The sequence below is a fragment of the Lepisma saccharinum genome, chromosome 4 (assembly GCF_977018435.1).
Source record: "Lepisma saccharinum chromosome 4, izLepSacc3.1, whole genome shotgun sequence".
Classification (NCBI taxonomy): Eukaryota; Metazoa; Arthropoda; class Insecta; order Zygentoma; family Lepismatidae; genus Lepisma; species Lepisma saccharinum.
Window position 1 is genome coordinate 4,665,690 of NC_139232.1, and position 18,019 is coordinate 4,683,708.

At 39.3% G+C, this 18,019-nt stretch overlaps 1 protein-coding gene across 2 annotated transcripts in view; it reads right to left on the reverse strand.

The window, feature by feature from the left end:
• The window catches only part of LOC145987082 (prohormone-1-like), a 154,031-nt gene that overhangs the window by 63,509 nt on the left and 72,503 nt on the right, over window positions 1–18,019 (reverse strand). For both annotated transcript variants that reach the window (XM_083121550.1, XM_083121549.1), the window contains exon 2: window positions 16,264–16,421. In XM_083121550.1, the coding sequence (XP_082977676.1) occupies window positions 16,264–16,377 (114 nt within the window). In that variant the 5' untranslated portion in view covers window positions 16,378–16,421. The remainder of the gene's footprint in view (window positions 1–16,263; window positions 16,422–18,019) is intronic.

Here is an 18,019-nt window from a genome sequence, read left to right on the forward strand (position 1 = left end):
GTGAACGTTGCAGCCATTTCAAAAGCACATTATCTTCATCACTGGCACGCCCCATCCATCGCATTGGCAGTGCGGTGGCAGCCCGTCCTGTTGCAAAATGAAGTGTTCATGTTTGTTTGGAAAGGCTGTATTCATGAGCCAGGTATGAAGCATTTGCATATAATAAGCGCCGATCACATTTCCCGCAAAGAAAAACGGACCATGGAGATGATTCCTTAAGACAGTCACTTTTGGTGAGTCTCTCAGTTGCTCGAGTGTGGCATGGGGACTTTCTAAAAAACTAAAAACTAAAATCACTAAAAACAAGACGTGTGTCAAAGTTATTTCATACCACATTACGCATTGACTTTTCAGGTGCTTCTACACATACTGTTAAATTTTCAAATCATTTGTACAAGAATTGGTAACGTTTATAGATCACGAAAGGATATCAAATTTATTGAAACACCCGGTACAAAAGATGTAATTTTCCGGAAGAGGTGGTACCTTAGGAGGAACAAAAATGTGCAACCTCTTGGATGATTTCAAATAAGAGAGTCATAAATAACAGAATTCTGGGTGTTCTTTGTGAGTATTTCTTCGTCAATTTCAGACATCCTCATCTTCGCGATTAGACAAAAGTGGCAGAACAGCAAAGTAAATTAATCGGTTATTTTGATGGTATTACGATTAAGGTGGAGAATGTTTAATTGTCTTTTTTTTCGCTTGATCTCTGTCACTTTTCACATTTAGTTGGGCAAACTCTGTCAGAGCTCCCAGATCTACCTTGCGGTTTATGAGGTGTGGCAGAAAAGTAATGAGACTGGCAACACTTCACACGAATCGACGACGCTGCTGCCTTCCCCTTCACGTGGCAGTTAAATTAACCCCTGCCGATGACTCAGTACAAGTTTAAACTTGCTACAGTTGCTACGCGATTGTTGAGAGCTTCTTAAGTGAAGTTTTGTTTGTGAGGTGCTTTAAGTGAATGCTAACAGCAAACCACATACTAAGAGCGCTTCATGGAAAGAAATTAGATGCAAATGAATGAAGACACATGCGTTGGGAGATTTAAATCATAACAATGTGTATCGTTTTAGCCATAAGCTGTGCGCATTGAAGGCTCTGGATAAGTCCGAGATCGTGGAGAAATGAGTGAGAAAGGACTTGTTACTACTTAGAATATGTCCGAATCCGCAATTGTTCCGTTGCGTCCACGTAATCCCAATCGAAATGCTCCCGCGTAGTACAGTTCGCCACTTTCCCGCCAGGTGTCAGTTCGAACGTCAAACACCGCGCTCTGGAGGGAAGACAGAAGCCAACCAACCATCATATTTACTATCTACTACTATCTTGAAAGTGTTGCATGCCATTTGTTCATTGATAATATGTCCATGTGTCATTAAGTTTTGTATCGTCTATTCAACAAGAGTGACCTGGACAAAGTGAAAGTTGTAACATGGCTGCCTAACGTAGCGCTGCAGCGAGTTGTATCGCGCCTTTCACCTCTTCCCCACAAATCCACCTATTCCGCGGATTCGGACTTTAAGGGTACGGAGATTCAGTGGGTGCAACTGTGCTTTTGGCGGCAGCAGCTGCGTATGGTGTCGTCCTAATTGCGAACAGTCCTAATTGCGAACAGTCCTAATTGCGAACACTTGCTGCCTGAACAGGCATATACTCGAAGGACTATGTCCTAATCGCGAACACATTTTTCTGCCTTGGGACTTACAACTTTCACTCACACACCCCGAGTCTATTTAACGATTTTGTCTTTTAAAAGAATTAGTTCTCGACTAGAGACTGGTCAGTGTTTTCTTGGATCACAGAAAATTCAACATGATTAAAGTAGTCACCAAAGTATATATAATTTAATAATAAAAGTGTGGCCTATTTTTTATATAGGAATACGTACTGAACACTTCTTAACTGAAAAAGAGCTTTGTCTTTTAATAATACAATTATTAACTTTACCTAAATTTCAAAATTCAAATTTCAAAACATATAACACTGTTCTTAAAAATTTAGGAATACTACCAATCTCCTTATACTTGTTGGTGCTCCTCGGCAAAAAAACAAAAACACATTTTTTTCTTCCGTTTTACATCTTCCATGCTCATTTCCATTCTAAGAATCATGCAATTAGTCTTCCACTCTTGGATGTGACTACCTGCCTCACTTGTTTTTTGCGGTTCCATACCTCCACTACATTATTTGTCGGGTGCAGTTTCACATCACTTAAGGCACCAAGGGGTTTGCGAGTCATTGCCACACGAATGAAAGTCAGATTCCGTCGACAAACTGAAGGGTGAAATGACCTTGAAGGGATTTACAATAGTCAATAAGGTTGGCTATTGTTGTTAGACAAACCAGCTGTCTCTCTGGGTCGCTACCTTTTCTGTTTTTGAAAACAGGTTTTTCAGTTTAGTGTGTTCGCAATTAGGATATGAAATTATTTCTCACTTTTCTGTGTTCGCAATTAGGACACAACCACTGCGTATTCGGACGTCGCCCATGGCATCTGCATATGGAGTTTAGTTCTTTTGAAGTTGCAATTTTTACAGGATGTCTCTGCATAAAGCTTCTATTAAATGGGTATCCTAGGCAGAGTTGTCAAAGACCAAGGAATTTTAAATGTATTCGATACCGGTCCAGGAGAGAAAATCAGCAAGCGGAAATGGGTTCTGGACCGTAAATAACCTTTTGATCTGCAAAGTACTTCAATTGGGTCCAGGAACCCTTTTCCGGATGAATTTAAATACGGTGCGAGAAAAAAGTTCTGGTCCTTTTACGGAACCCAATAGAACCCATTAGAATTTATGGGTCCCTGGAGCTTTAACAACCCTGATTCTGGGTGTAAAGGCTGCCTAGACATGGTGGACAAATATCTGAGATTGTGAATGAGTGGGGGGGGGCTGCCTCCACAACCCCCCCCCCCAATCATATGCGCCGACATTGGGGGAGGGGTAAGGCACTTTATGCCCTCCGCTCGAATTTCCGTAGACGGGCAAATTTTATATATATTTCCACATGTAAAATATTGTGCATGTCTGCCTTGCCCCCCAAAAATGTATATCTTAAGTATGCGCCTCTGCCCCCAATATTTCTTCACTAGATATTGCAATGAGGAAAGGTTGAAATTTGGTGTACAATAAAACTTTGGTGTTTGCGGCGTAGACAATTTTGAGACAAGGGTTGAAACTTTAGAGTACACAGATCCCACTGATACCACTCTCTAAAATGTTTTAAATTGTTATATCCGTGTCTGAGTCCATTCTATCAAACCCTTTTTACGATTCTGTAAAATTATTCAGCCCTGTGTTTTCGTTAAAATGTAACGTGTGTTTTATCTTGCAAAGCAAGTTTCTCAAATATGATTACAATCGGCTGCATTCGTTAAAAAAAAACACGAAATCAGAATTTGAAATTATCTTATCTTTTAGTCAACCCACAAATAAACATTTGAATGGCATGTTTATCCACTTTTTTAGTCTTTATCAGTAAAAACGAGGAACGTTCTGGAATGTGGTGTAATGGATTTCACAGATTCATTTCGCGTAGTTCACTTATCAGTGGGAGAGTGACGAAGTTGAAAAGAAGTGGACGGGATAGGTGGGAGGGATCGTACTCTGCACGTCAAGACCTTTCAATAGATTATATGGAAAGGGGGGGGGAGGCTACGATTACATGCAGATTCCGAATCTGCAATCGCTTTCGCTCTAGCTCAATTAGGGGTAGAGATACGTCCTTCTGAAAATGTTTTGAGTTTTATGAAATTTTAACGGGTGTTTTTCCTTCTCTTTCTTCCCGAAAATTTAAAATCGCCATATCTCCGTTCCTAATTGAGCTAGGAGGATCGTTGATAGCTCGTTGGACTCGGAATGAAGTCCTCTTTCCGATTCTACAATACAAAATTGGGGTTTTGCATTTAAAATTTCACAGTTGCCCCCCGCTCCACCCCCAGGGAGCGGGGGTGGGGAATCAAGTGGCATATCATTGAATAGCTTTCTTTCACTTATTAAACACGTATTTTTTCGTTTTCCGATTCGATGTGTATTTCTCACGATATGTGATCGTTCCAGGACTTTTGGACCACCCGGTATATCAAATATAGTCCTTGTTTGCCTTAGTCGCGACCGTAGATGCTTGTGCGCAGGCGCTGAGTGGACGAGTCCAGTTGGGTGTAACAGATAAGGGAAACAGGTTCCGTGGCAATCGTCTGCTGCCGAAACAACATTGAAGTTTCAAGCATACTAACATGGACGGAAAATACATTACGAGTGGAGATAAGAGTTTTACAAATCACTACTGACAACAAAGCAAGCGGTAGTAACAGGGGCGGTTTGAGGACAAGGTGACTGAGCCTTGAGTAGATCTAAACCTTAATTTTGATTATATAAGCGTGACTATTTGTTTTTGAAAGTGTTGGAAACCAGATATTTCACATTGGAAACAATAACACGGGATGAACAGCAAGGAGCTTTAGAGAAATAATAATAGATGGAAGCACAAGCTGAGAGAATATAAATAAATTCCTGGAGGATAAGAATCGATTTAGTGAAAGTGAAAATATGATACGAAAGTGTAGAGAATATGACAGTAATGTATAAAAGGTATGTAATAGATGGAAAGGAAAACAGAAGTGGTTTTCATTACTCAACAAGTTCAAACCTATAGTTAATTGTACGCATGAAGAAGTATTGAACGAAGTAAGAATTTAGGTTCGAAAAGCACTGCTATATGTCAGGAATATATTGAACGGCATTGAATTTAGAACATACGTAATACGTACATTGCAAAATCAAGTAGCAATTTAGGCTAAGAGATTAGTGTTATTTTGATATTATGTAGGTACTAAATGCATTCTTTAACAGTAATACTTAAAGCATTTAAAAATAAGGCTATTACTTTTCATATGTACAACCGTAAATATGTAATATAATAAACAAACCAACCGACCGCATACAAACGAAATACTGATCTGGAACCTACATCGTTGTTTCGCGCCTTGTTTATTTATTTCGAGGCCTTGTTCACTTTGTCTCCAAAACAATAACCATCCTTTTTAAATGGAGTGGTCCACTTCAACACAGTTGAGAATGACGGAGGAGACTATCCTAAATTGTTCTTCTCCGTATTTCTACTCTCTTACACGAAGTAATTAATGACATGTGAAGTTAGATTTCTTTCAGTATGTAACTTACAGGTACAGTCACCATCAATAAAAATCATGGTGGATTGATTTAAATCGCAAAAATAGCAAAAATTTTGTATAGAAAAATATACAAAATACTAATCATTTTAAACCTTAAATAGTGCCTTATCATTAAACTGTAAAAAACATGGCAGTTGATATTTTGCAAACTATCATTTAAAAAATTGCCAAAATTCAGGTACAAAGACTATAAATATATTTTTAAGTTATAATTATAGAGTACATCCAGAAAGTTTCATTTTCACTGGAAGAAAATGTTACTGAAATTATTATAGTTTCATTAACACACTCAACAAATATTTCCACAGTAGGTTGATATGTGTAGTATTAGAAACAGAAAAATGTATACTTGCTTTTATCAAACTGTTCAAATATTTACAAGGCCGTTTCCTATAAAAAGACTTTCTATAAGAAACCTATATCTATATGTATGGTGCTAAAAACTATGCAAGCAATTTTAAGCGTGTGTTTTCTAAAAAAAAAATCGATTTGAAAAAAAAAATCCGATTTAAATTTTAAAAGTCATCAAAAATGATTCTGAAATACTCGCCTCACTGCAATGCATTAAGTGTTTTGCATAACTCTACGGCGATGACCGAACCTGCTATTGAAAACATACGTACTTACGTTCTTATTGAAGGTGACTGTACACACACCTGCGCTGAATAACTCGTTCCTTCATATCACCGTTTTAGACGATCACGTATAACACGTCTCACGGCAATAAATCCACCATCTCCTTCGCACCCAAGACTCCTGTTGACCTCTGGGTATAATTGCTCGATACGTTGGTCTCAAGAAGACACAAAGAACAAAATTACACCACTTTTGGGAGAAAATGACGGCCAATTCTTCCTTGATCATGAAAATATTTGAAACCTTTCAACCAATTTGTCTTCGACAATTTTTCCGCATGAAATTGATCATATTTATTGACATACTTTTAATTTTCCATAAGTTATATACTTTGTTTTACGAAACCTGAACATTTCATGTATATTCTCTAAAATCGTCTTTGGTCACCAGAACACTGGGTCATACATAATATTTTGCTTCATAAGACCTCTGCATTTTTCTAACATTGACATTTTTATGAATCATTTGTAAGATTTATATGAATCCGCGATTGTTTGTAAACATTGATTTCTTTTGTTCTACAATTCACTTCGGGACAAAGGTATTCTACACTACCCTTGAATATCAGGACGTATAGGAACACTGTTCTGAGAAATGTGGCTAATTTTCGTAAGTTACTCAATTCAGAACTGGTACCACCATCTGTTGGTCCTTGAGAGAACGTTTCAAACGACCCTCGTATATCTTATTTTTGCTCACTAACTGTAATAACTACAAAGGCACAGGATAACGGAAACAGGCGTTTCTGCCGATCGTTCTACGGCAGGTTCGACTTATTTGAAAGATATATAATGCGTTCGACGTGAATTTTGCTAACGTATGCAATGATGGTGTTAGATAAGGAAGACAACTTCATCGAAACGTTCTCACATGTTACATTTCCCGAGTAGTTGGTGGAAAGGAAGGAATTTGCAAGATTTCATCGAAGCAGCCGTCCGTTCTCCCCATTGAGTTGACGTCGTAGCACTTCTTCGGCTGCTGAAGGACTCGTCCAGCCAATCCAGCCAGCTCAACGGGAAGGGAGGAGGCGAGGAAAAGGCTCGATGGAAATTCTGGAGACTGGAGAATATAATTTCCTCCAGGAAGGAGAAATGGCGAGGAAGTCCTCACGGCATAAACTAAATCACGGTAAGCTTCGAGAGGGAGTCGTCGCATCCAGGGACAGGGCCCCCGCTTTTCTACTTACCGGTCCAGGTTTCCTACGAAATTGGATCTAGCGTGTTTTCTTCGAGCAGCAAATATGACCCCTTTGCGTGGATCTGCTCGAGTGTGACGCCCGCTGCTCTCGGCTCGTTTTGTTCTAGCCTCACTTTTACCGTAACATTTACAATAATCTACCGTTAAAAATTTAACAGTCTGCCTGTTAATTTACAAAAAAGATACGCGGCCGTTTTTTTTACTTACATTTCAATATTTTATTGTGCATAACTAAAAATTACCTTTGCGTGCACCATAAATACGAGGGTTGGCGCATAAGTCATGGCAACTATTTTATTTCGCGAGAATCCAGAACGAAAATGGAAGGGAGCAGTTATGGTATTATGGAATGTATGGACAATGCAGACCATGTTTACCATATATATCATAGGGAAGCGAGTAAACATTCATGCTAATACATGTGTTTACAAGTCTGAAAGCATAGAAGCATACTACGGTAGCACACTATTCTTCACAGTTTCCACCATCTCCCTGTGACATTCTCTTGAATCTCTTTCCCGAAGAATGGCGAGGGTGATACACGAACGTTATTTACGCCGTGGCACGCCTGTTGACTCAACCATGAATTACCACTGCCCTCTGTACATTAACTGTTCATCACACTGCCATCTAGTGGCGTGGTCAGATTCTAGGGTGTCATGCTTTATGGGAAATCCGATCATATTGTGGTAACACCGTTTAACTTTGAGATAAAGTATAGTTGCCATGACTTAAGCTCGAGCTCTCGTATATTTTTAAAAAACTGAATATAAAATTAGGTACATAAGGTTAACAATGTAATGCCCGTTATTACTTTAAAAACGGTAATTTATTTTATGGTATGGTATTTTATGACGGTGTACATGACAAAGCTACTCCTATCTTCACGTATCTTTTCGGCCTTTTTAGGTTTATCTCGAAGATAGGAAACAAGCAAAGAATGTCCATCCTCAACATGAGATCGAACCAAGAGTCTGGAGACGAAACCGTCTTCTTTTGTTCATCTAAGGTACAAAAGCCCTCCTACACCCTATGTCATTACCTTACACTTGCTAATGTCAAAGGTACAGTGGTAGAATTGTATGCTTGAACACAGGTTATGTTTGCAGCAACTTTTCGCATATCGAGATCCAAACGCGCGCGCAAAATATAGTTCCTCTGAGAATGTTCTGTTCCGACCTACAACAAAACAGTTATTTAGTTTGCAATTTAGCATAACAGGTTTGGACCTGATCGGTTGCTATCACAGAGCAGACGAACTTGGAACTCAATATTCGCCAAATGATGGCAGTCGGTTGCGCGGAAGGAAAACTGAAGCTCAAGAGCGAGTCGAGGGAGATTTGAACACTGTTGTCGAGCGCGATGTATCTGACACCAGTGTTGCACACCTTACTATTTTAACCCTACATTGCTAATCCGGATACTTAAAATAGATGTACCGTAATTTAACTCCAAAATTCGGATACGTAAAATCAAAGTATCACTATAATTATATCCCAAAATCTGGGTACGTAAAATCGGGGTACGACTGTAATACAGTTGAACCTGGGTTATGCATATGCCAAGGTGAAGAAAGAAATAATACGTACACCCAACGGTGAAAGAAACTGTAGGCGAATTGTCCACCACCATTTAATTCGGTCTGTATTCCTTATTGTGATGACAGTGAATTGAAATAATGACGTCATTAAGCAGAGAACAATGCCTGCTTCGAACCAACATAGTTTCGATCCTTAAAACAACACAGGATGTAGAGTAAAAAAGTAATTAAAATAGCGGTGGAGAATTTGCCTACCATTATCTTTGCCGTTGACTGTACAAGTGAGAATTACTTACATATCAGATTTAGATACCATATCATATCATTATTAAAATTCTGTAATTGTTATCTATTTTGAGGAACACACGTAATACAGGTTATTTCTGTCATAAAGTGGTAAATTAAGGAATATAAAAATTTTAATTGTTGAATACATTACATTTGTCACTTTATTAGTGAACATTGTGATACTGAAATATGTACTATAGTAGACACTATACTTTTATGGTTTTACTATCCAAATTTAAAAAATCGTGTAAAATAGCATTTCTTGACTATCCAAAGGTATAAGCGATGCCTAAATCTGAAGATATTTCACTTTAAGTTTTATGTGAATTAGCGTTCACTTCCCGTGCAAACTTTACTTTCTGGTCAAGCGTGTAACTGCCACTTCTGTGCATTGTTGTAGCTTGGTTACGTACAAATCATCTGTATTTTATGAAAATTAGTAAGTATAATATCGAATTACGTATAAATGATGTTTAATTAACACGTTTTTATATTATATTTTGCCGGAACCTACAGTAATCTCTCTATATATAAAAATGGATCTATGTGTGTATATGTGTATATTTGTTTGTTCAGCAATAACTCTCGAACGCCTGGAGCAATTACAACCAAATTTGGTACACGTATCACTTGCAATCTGGAAAGAAATACTGTGGAGGTAACACACACCTGGCACCCCTAGGTGTGGGGTGCGAAGGGGTGACATGTAAAAATAATCGAGAACCACCGATATCAAATTCCGCACAGACATCAGCGACTGTATGCAATCCGCACAACGTTAGTGTTTTTCGGGTTGTCTAACATTCAGGCTGTGTTGCGAATGGAATCCACAATTTTTCCGACACTCCCAATGCGGTTCAACTTCAAGTTCATCACCTATCGGCATGTGGGGTGAGAGGGTGTGAAAAATAAATGCCACAAATGACCTAGATTCGTGTCGAATCCATTGTTTTCGGAGTAGCTAAGCTAATTGGTGACATTCACGATCACATTTAAAATTTGGTACATTTTACAGTATAGTCAGAATTCATTATTTTCCTTTCTAATATAAGATTGGGATAAATAAATACCCGGGCAACGCAGGGCAAATAAGCTAGTTTACGTATAAAGCAGTGTCAACTGCATTACTCTCGACCTAACTAGAGCGTTTTAATTTGCAAGAAATGTCCTCATTTGCAGAACGAGTTCTTATCGGGCAACTTGGACGTCCCGCCTCTATATCCCTGTTTATTAATAGTTGTCAAAGTCCATCAGTAGCTCTAGAAACAAGCTCAGCGCTATGAGACAAGGAGGTCTTCGGCAAGTGGAGAATTCCAATCAGAAATTTGCAAGTGTCAGGGAGCAGGGGGCGATGATGCAAGAGGAATATTAATGACGAACACGAACCACGGTCGGAGTAAATGAGGAATTGAATTTCGGTAAATTAAGTGGAATTGCATTTTCCGTGGTGCTTCAATGAGAGCATTCAAGACCTCGTAATTGCTTGGCTGCTGTGTTTGAAGAGATTTTACTGTTTACTGCTAACTTTCAGCTGGCGGGAATATTGTCCCGACACTTCTAAGGACGTGGCTGCAACACTCAGACGAGAAGTATTCTAGCTGCAAGGCGTGATTGCTTAAATGTTTCAGTTAACTCTTCACGTCTTCAAAGGCTGTATTCTTCTAAGAGGAATTACTCGTCGCTTGAAATTAGCAAACAGCGGGTTTCAACGGTCTTTGAAAAGTTTGAAAGAAGAAGTTTTTAATTAAATTTTAACGATTTCAAATAATTATCGTTAACTAAATTTGAATAATTACATTAAATATACTATATTTAAATTAATAATTCATAAAAATATAATTTAATTAAATTTGAATATTTTAAAATTATTACACCGGCCTACATGGGTTTGTGTGATTCGCAGATGACTGTTGTCTCTGAATAATTTCAGCATGCTCTTTCCAAAAATTAAATCCATTGTTTAACAAAAGCGATGATGATCTGTAAGCCATAATAAACCACCTATAGCGATAGCTACTGTGGATGTCGACATGCTGACCCAAACATGGGAAGAAATCGATTTTCGTCTTGACATTCTCAGTGTGGCAAAAGGAGCACATATAGAAATGTACTGATACATGACAGAAAACTTTTTGAGTTTATCTTTCTATCATTGCCACCAGATTATTTACAATTTATTGACAATTGAAATGTGGCAAGATACTTTGTGTACACCCTGTACCATGAAAAGGAAATTTAATCAACAATACAATAGAATGAGGATGCTAATAAATTTTCCCCATAGATCCTACGTCATCAGCTCGGCTAAATTATAATTTCAGTTTTGGAAGCCAGGGATATTATATTTGTTTAGGGTAATAGTACACATGGCAACACAATTTCCAGCTACAATGAGTGACCATGTGTTTGGAGGTATCTTATTTGACTGGTTGGGTTACAAATACTTTGCTTGTGAAACCAAGGTCAGTATATTAATTTGCTGTCATTAACATGGACTAAGTATAATTCAACAGACTAATAATAAGTTAATAAAATTAGAATTTACTTGTTGAATGATTTGAAGTCAGAAGTCCAAAGCTTGAGGTAATTCAAGCTAACACTCTGAAAAAATTAAGATGTCTGATTTGTCAATAGCATGGACACGACTACATTCATTAGCATTGTTAAAATGTCATTGGCATGGACAAATGCCATTAGCATGGGGCATGAACTTTTCAATCATTAAATAAAATGTTAGTGAAAATTCTGTTCTGCTGCCTATATAGCACCAAAATGTTACACATCTAGCATCCAGAAGAAAAAAAATCATACCTTTTCGATTTTTATTTCTAAGTTAAAAATTATTCCCTAATTTTAGAATCACCCTATAGGCCTACCTAAACGACGATTCAGTACCAACCCAGTCTGTTCAAGCCTTTAATTCAACATTTGTCAGGATGAAGGTAGGGTGTTTGGAAGGCAAGATGGCGGCAAGTTGTAGTAGTGGTGCTGATCGTCGTCCTGTGTTTCGAGAGTTTTCAGTGGTTTTTCTCGGCCTGTGTTTAATCATAGTGTACTCGTGGCTTCAGTGTAGCATTCCTTCCGCTGTGTCAAAGGATTCTAATGAACTATTGCGGTGGAGATGTGCTCAGAGAAGATTTTCTTTTCCGGCACTCGCGGCGACACGTGTGCGTGTCTCCGCCATGGCTTCGCCCAGCAGCAGGGAACAACGCTCGGCAGGTAAGGGGACCCCGGTCCGGTACTTTCACCTCCTGTGCATGGCCTTGATCTGCGGGGACATACATGTGAATCCGGGGCCTGTGAAAACGGTGGCAAATTTCTCTGTGTATTACCAAAATACACAGAGCATTAAGAATAAGCTTGGCGACTGTGCAATTTTTGCGTGTGAACTCATGGCATATGACTGCCTAATTTTTACTGAAACGTGGTTGACAAAAAACGTTTGTGACAGTGAGCTGCCATTCGCAAGCCATTTCACCATATATCGGAACGATCGTGCGACTCGTGGTGGGGGCGTTATGATCTGTGTTAACTCAAAATGGCCAAGCAAAGTACGCCACGACTTAAAACGGAACTGTGAAATACTGTGGGTGGAAGTTTCAGTGACCGGTGCCAAGAAGCTTCTCCTTGGCTCTTACTATAGGCCACATAAAAACAGTCCTTTGTTCCTCCTCGAAGAATGTCGAGATTCTTTGCTTGCGGCAGTTGCCCTGGGAGACGTTGCGCTTTTCGGCGACTTCAACCTCTCAATTGACTGGCAAGACCCTGTGAATGGAACAGCAAAATGTACGAACGACGCATGGTTTATTGAAACTTTCATTTGTGGTTTAAACCTGAAACAACATAATTTGTTCAACACCAGGAAGGACAGCAACCTGGATTATGTTCTGTCAACCCTAAACGATATTAGTATCACACCACGTAAGAACCTCCTGACCTCCGACCACGACAGTTTGGATGTTTCTATTCTCATCCCCCCACCCCCTAGAAGAGGTCATCGCCCCTCCATCCAGAACAAACGCTACCTGTGGAACCGAGCGCCGTGGGAGGAGATAAGACTTTCCCTCGACTCTTTCCCCTGGAGCATCTTGGAAGACGGGACGGTCGACGAGGCAGCTGACCTATTTACAGGTGTCATTCAAGCAGCAGTGACGGACCACGTGCCTACAGGGAAAATATCTTCTCGTAGATTTCCGTGTTGGTTCGACTCCGAAGTGCGGGATGTACTGGCCAACAAGACACGAGCATGGCAACTTTGGAAGGGCTTCCCGAGTGAACACACGCACAATACCTTTGCTGCTCTGCGACGACACTCAAAGTATCTCCTTCGAAAAAAATATAAGGAACATATAGACAATATCACTGCAACAATCCCGGAAAACCCAAAAAACTTCTTTAATCTAATAAACTCAAGGAAAAATAACAGTAGGATTCCAGCTGAAATTACGCATGATAGTGAAAGTGCGATAGGGGACCGAAGGGCAGAACTCTTCAACGCTTATTTTCATGGTAACTTCTGCCCCCCGTCTTCCCATGCAGCGTTGCCAAATGTTAGACCAGTCTGTTCCTCCTCCCTAACAACGCTTGTCACTACACCCGATGAGGTGAAGGATCTATTGTTGTCTCTTTCAGTTCACCGTGCCCTAGGACCGGACGATATCAACACCATGTTCCTCAGGAAAACTGTGCAATCCCTGTGCTATCCCCTCTCCATTCTCTTGAACAGATGTTTTTCGGAAGGCATCTTTCCTCACGCTTGGAAACAAGCTAACATCACACCGATTCACAAAAGTGGTAACAAAAATTTTGTTTCATCTTACAGACCAATCTCCTTACTCTCTCCTCTGTCCATCATCTGTGAAAAAGTAATCAAAGACAGACTGTACAAATTTGTTTCTCCGTACTTAAGCTCTAAGCAACATGGTTTTCTTCCTGGTAGCTCCTGTCTTACAAACCTGTCTGTTTTACTCTCACATGCTATGAAATGCATTTCAAATAATTCACAATTAGATGTAATATACTTTGATCTGGCCAAAGCCTTTGACACTGTTAGTCATCGTCTTCTGATTCACAAATTATGCAATAGATTCAACATTCATGGCAAATTTCTCACCCTTCTCACAGATTACCTTAGCGATCGCCAACAACGTGTCGTTCTTCCTGGAACTGTTTCTAACTTTCTTCCTGTCCTCTCTGGAGTTCCACAGGGTAGTGTTCTAGGACCTCTCTTGTTCTTATTATTCGTCGATGACCTTGCCGACCATCTCACAGCTCCCTCTAGCAATTACCTTCTTTTCGCAGATGACTGTAAAATTTTCAGGGAAATCTCCACTTCCGACGATACTCATCTTCTTCAGAATGACATAGCAACATTTACTTCCTGGTGCCTGACATGGGACCTTACATTACATCCTGACAAGTGTACTACTCTCACTATCTCTCTCAAGAAGAATCTGTTAAAGTCATCTTACTCCATCGCTGGCAATAACATCAAAGCAGTATCCTCTCACAAAGACCTAGGCATTGTTTTCGACCAAAAGCTCACATTTGAGGAACATATTTTATGCACCACAAAAAAGGCCATGCGTCTCTTAGGTTTACTCTACCGTTTCACTGAAATTAGTGACATCTCAGCCCTCACTTTGTACTTCAAATCATTCATCTCCCCAATAATAGAATACTGCTCTCCCGTCTGGTCCATGGCATGTCCCACTCACCTCTCCAGAATCGATTCAGTCTTTAACTTCTTCCTAGCTATAGTCCGTCACAGGGTTCCCTCATTACGCAATTTTTCATCTCCGCATCTCTTGTCCTTTCTTAACTTACAAACTGCTTATCAGCGACGTTTGCAGAATGATTTCAGTTACTTATACAAAATTGTGAATGGCAAAATCCGCTGCAACACACTCCTTGAGGAATTCCACTTTAGAGTACCTATGCGCACAACTCGCAATACAAGGTTATTTTATACAAAAAAACCTAGACTGGAAATTCAAAAAAGATCTCTCTTTTATAGACTTGCCACACAATACAATGATCTCCCCTCAAATATTGATATATTTTTCTCCGAGTTTGCCTTTCGGTCTTCTATCAGAAGAAATACTTGTAATTAATATCACATAGTGCCATCTCTTACTTATTTTTTTGTTCATTTGCTACTCACTTATATGTTGTTTTGTTACTCTTAATTATTTCTTATTTATTTTTATTTATTTATTTTATTATATTTTTATCTTTATGCTTATTATAATTATTGCTCTCATTGTTGACAATTTCAGTGTAAAATGGCCACCTGTGCTGTATCTGAAATTTTCTCAAATAAATAAATAAATAAATAAATAAATAAAATGTTCCACAAATGGGTCAACAACATCACTGTAATTGTTGTCATGTTTCCACCAATTATGAAGCACAAAAACATGCTCTGGGTAGACCACTTTATTTTTATCCATTGTACTACACGTGTTCGATAATCCAGCTTAAATAAATGTAAAAGTAAAATAATACTTTGTAAAAGTTGGTCGCTAAGTTTTCCCTAATTTCATATGTGTTTATTATATTTATTCATTATGCTGCTGGTTGCAGCAGAATGGTGCACCTGCGCACTCTTTATTCTCAATATGTGAATCTAGTGTAGCCAGATTCCATAAAGTGATGTTAGTGTCATTCAATATGGAACTGAAGCCCGTATTTCGTAACTGTTGAAAATTTGCTATTAGGATTTATGAAGCAGTTAATAATATAACACCGTGCATCATCTCAAATTTGCTTCATATCCGTTACTACAACATTGGTACAGACCAATCGAGTTGGTTTATATTGCATTGAGCTGTTATTTGGTATGTCTATCACTCCAGAAAATTATATCTTTACAGCTCTTTTACTTTGAGATACAGCTTAACCAAGATAAGAATGCCCCCGCTAACTTGCGTTCATAGTCTTTTGCTTTCTCTTCTTGTGCACCTGTTCACACTGCTGCGCAAGTTCGAAAGACGGGAATGTAATCAGCTGATTACATGGACCACTCTCCTACTACGAGTGATACAAGAGCATTTCTATCGTGGTCAAGCTGGATAGATCGTGTGATTGACAGACCGCCGGACGAACAGGCAGACCTCTATCGATAATTAGTTCCCTACAAGAAATACAACCAAATAGAAATAATTCTTCTGTAGATAAAAATATATTTTCTTGTCATATTTATAAAATTCGTATCTACAGAAGAACAGAAAAATCTTATAGAAGGAGAGATTTGGAATAATATTTTCCCTCTCTTCCTTATGCTCTCTGACAAACCGCCAAAATGGAAAAGGCAAATGAAATGAGCGCGGCGCAATCTAGTTGATGGATACACGCCATCGCACTAAAAGCTAAGGACAAGAATAGAACGGAATAGTTAGCTACTCACATCAAGGTCGTTGATGAAGCGCTCCTTCTCCGGCTGCCCCAGCGTCTTCCCGAACGCCCAGCTCAAGGTGACCAAGGCGACGAACAGCATCAGCAAGTACTTAGTGGATGTCATTGCTCAGGGGTGGTTTTCTTACACGCGTAGAGGGTAGAAGAAATCTGAAATAAGAATGGAAATTTCATTGCACCTGAAAAATTACATTCATAATGCCAAAGTATCAATTCAAATTTTCATGTCGTTGGTATTTTATTATTAAACACACACACACAAACATAACAGTTTAGCGTTTCACTGCTAAGCCGGAAGCCAGGTTTCGATCCCCACGGTGGCTGATTTCATGTGGATATATCTTCAGCAATTGCATTGTATTGAGGCTCTGGGGCTCACCCAGCCTCTAATAAATCGGTACATAGTTTTCGAGGAGGACAGCCTGGTGCTGACCACATCATTGATTGATTTGGTTTGCTTTACTTTGCTCTTCTGCCACATTTGGCCAATCTCTAAGAGGATGAAATTGATTAAGGTATACTCAAACAAAACACCCATGCGCAGGTCAGGATTTGAACCCGGGGCCCTTGGTTCACAATATTCGCATCAGTAGTCGAGATTGTGGAGGTAGGGACAATTTCCACGTGGCAAGAATGGGTGAGAAAAGAAGAGTTTACAGGATTCTTGTTGGGAGACCTGATGGTAAGAGGCCTGTAGGAAGGCCAAGACGAAGAAGGAGGGATAAGGATAACGTTGAGAGGGGCCTAATGCAAATCGCTAAGGATGGAAAAGATTGAATTGATCTTGCCCACTATAGGGACAGATGGAAGGTTTGTGTTGCTGCAGCCATAAACCTTCGGGTTTAAAAAGGCAAGAGAGGTAGTTGCTGACCACGCGTCACCGAATGAAATGCCGCTTGATTGATTGATTTAGTTTAGTTTACTTTGCGTTTTGTGCCTCTTGACTAATTTGCGAAGATGGGGATGAATGATGAAATAGATGAATTGACATTCACAAACAACCAAGCCCGAGCGGGTTTCGAACTCGGGACCCTTGGCGTCGCAGCGCGATGTGCTAAACACTCGGCCACAGGATCCGAAATGCCGCTTGTTCGGCCTTGAACTTCAAAGGGATATTACATCTTTTGGCCTTTGGAAACTAACTACAATTTCTTCAAAGCTGAAGATGATATGTTTATTTATTTATTTATTTATTTACTCAGAGTTTCAGATACAGTCTTATTTGGCCATTTTACACTGAAACAACATAAAGTACAAACAAAAAATAACAAAAGATAAAAACAAAATCAAGATGGGATAGATTTACATGTTCTTGGTCAGTAATATACAAAAATTACGTTCTGGAAAGAAAATATCTACATTCAGGGGAAGTTTGTTGTAGATTTCTGGGAGCCTGTAAAACAAGGAGCGTTGTAGAAGGGATAGCCTAGTGGTTGGGTTGTGGAAGAGTTGCCGATTGCGCGTTTGCTTTTGGGGTATCCTAAGTGTGAATTCACTGATTAGGAGATCTGTTCTGATTTTGCCATTCATTATCTTGTATAAAAATTTCATGTTAGCTAGATCACGACGAAAGGATGGAGTGTGAATATTCAGAGCAGCCATGGTGTCTGATTTGGATACATGTCGAAAGGAAGGTATTCTATGGCGAACAATTGCAAGAAAGAAACTGAGAACAGAATCTATTCTGGTGAGATTGGTTTTTGAGGCCATTGCCCAAATTTGGAGAACAGTATTCAAGGATGGGCGAG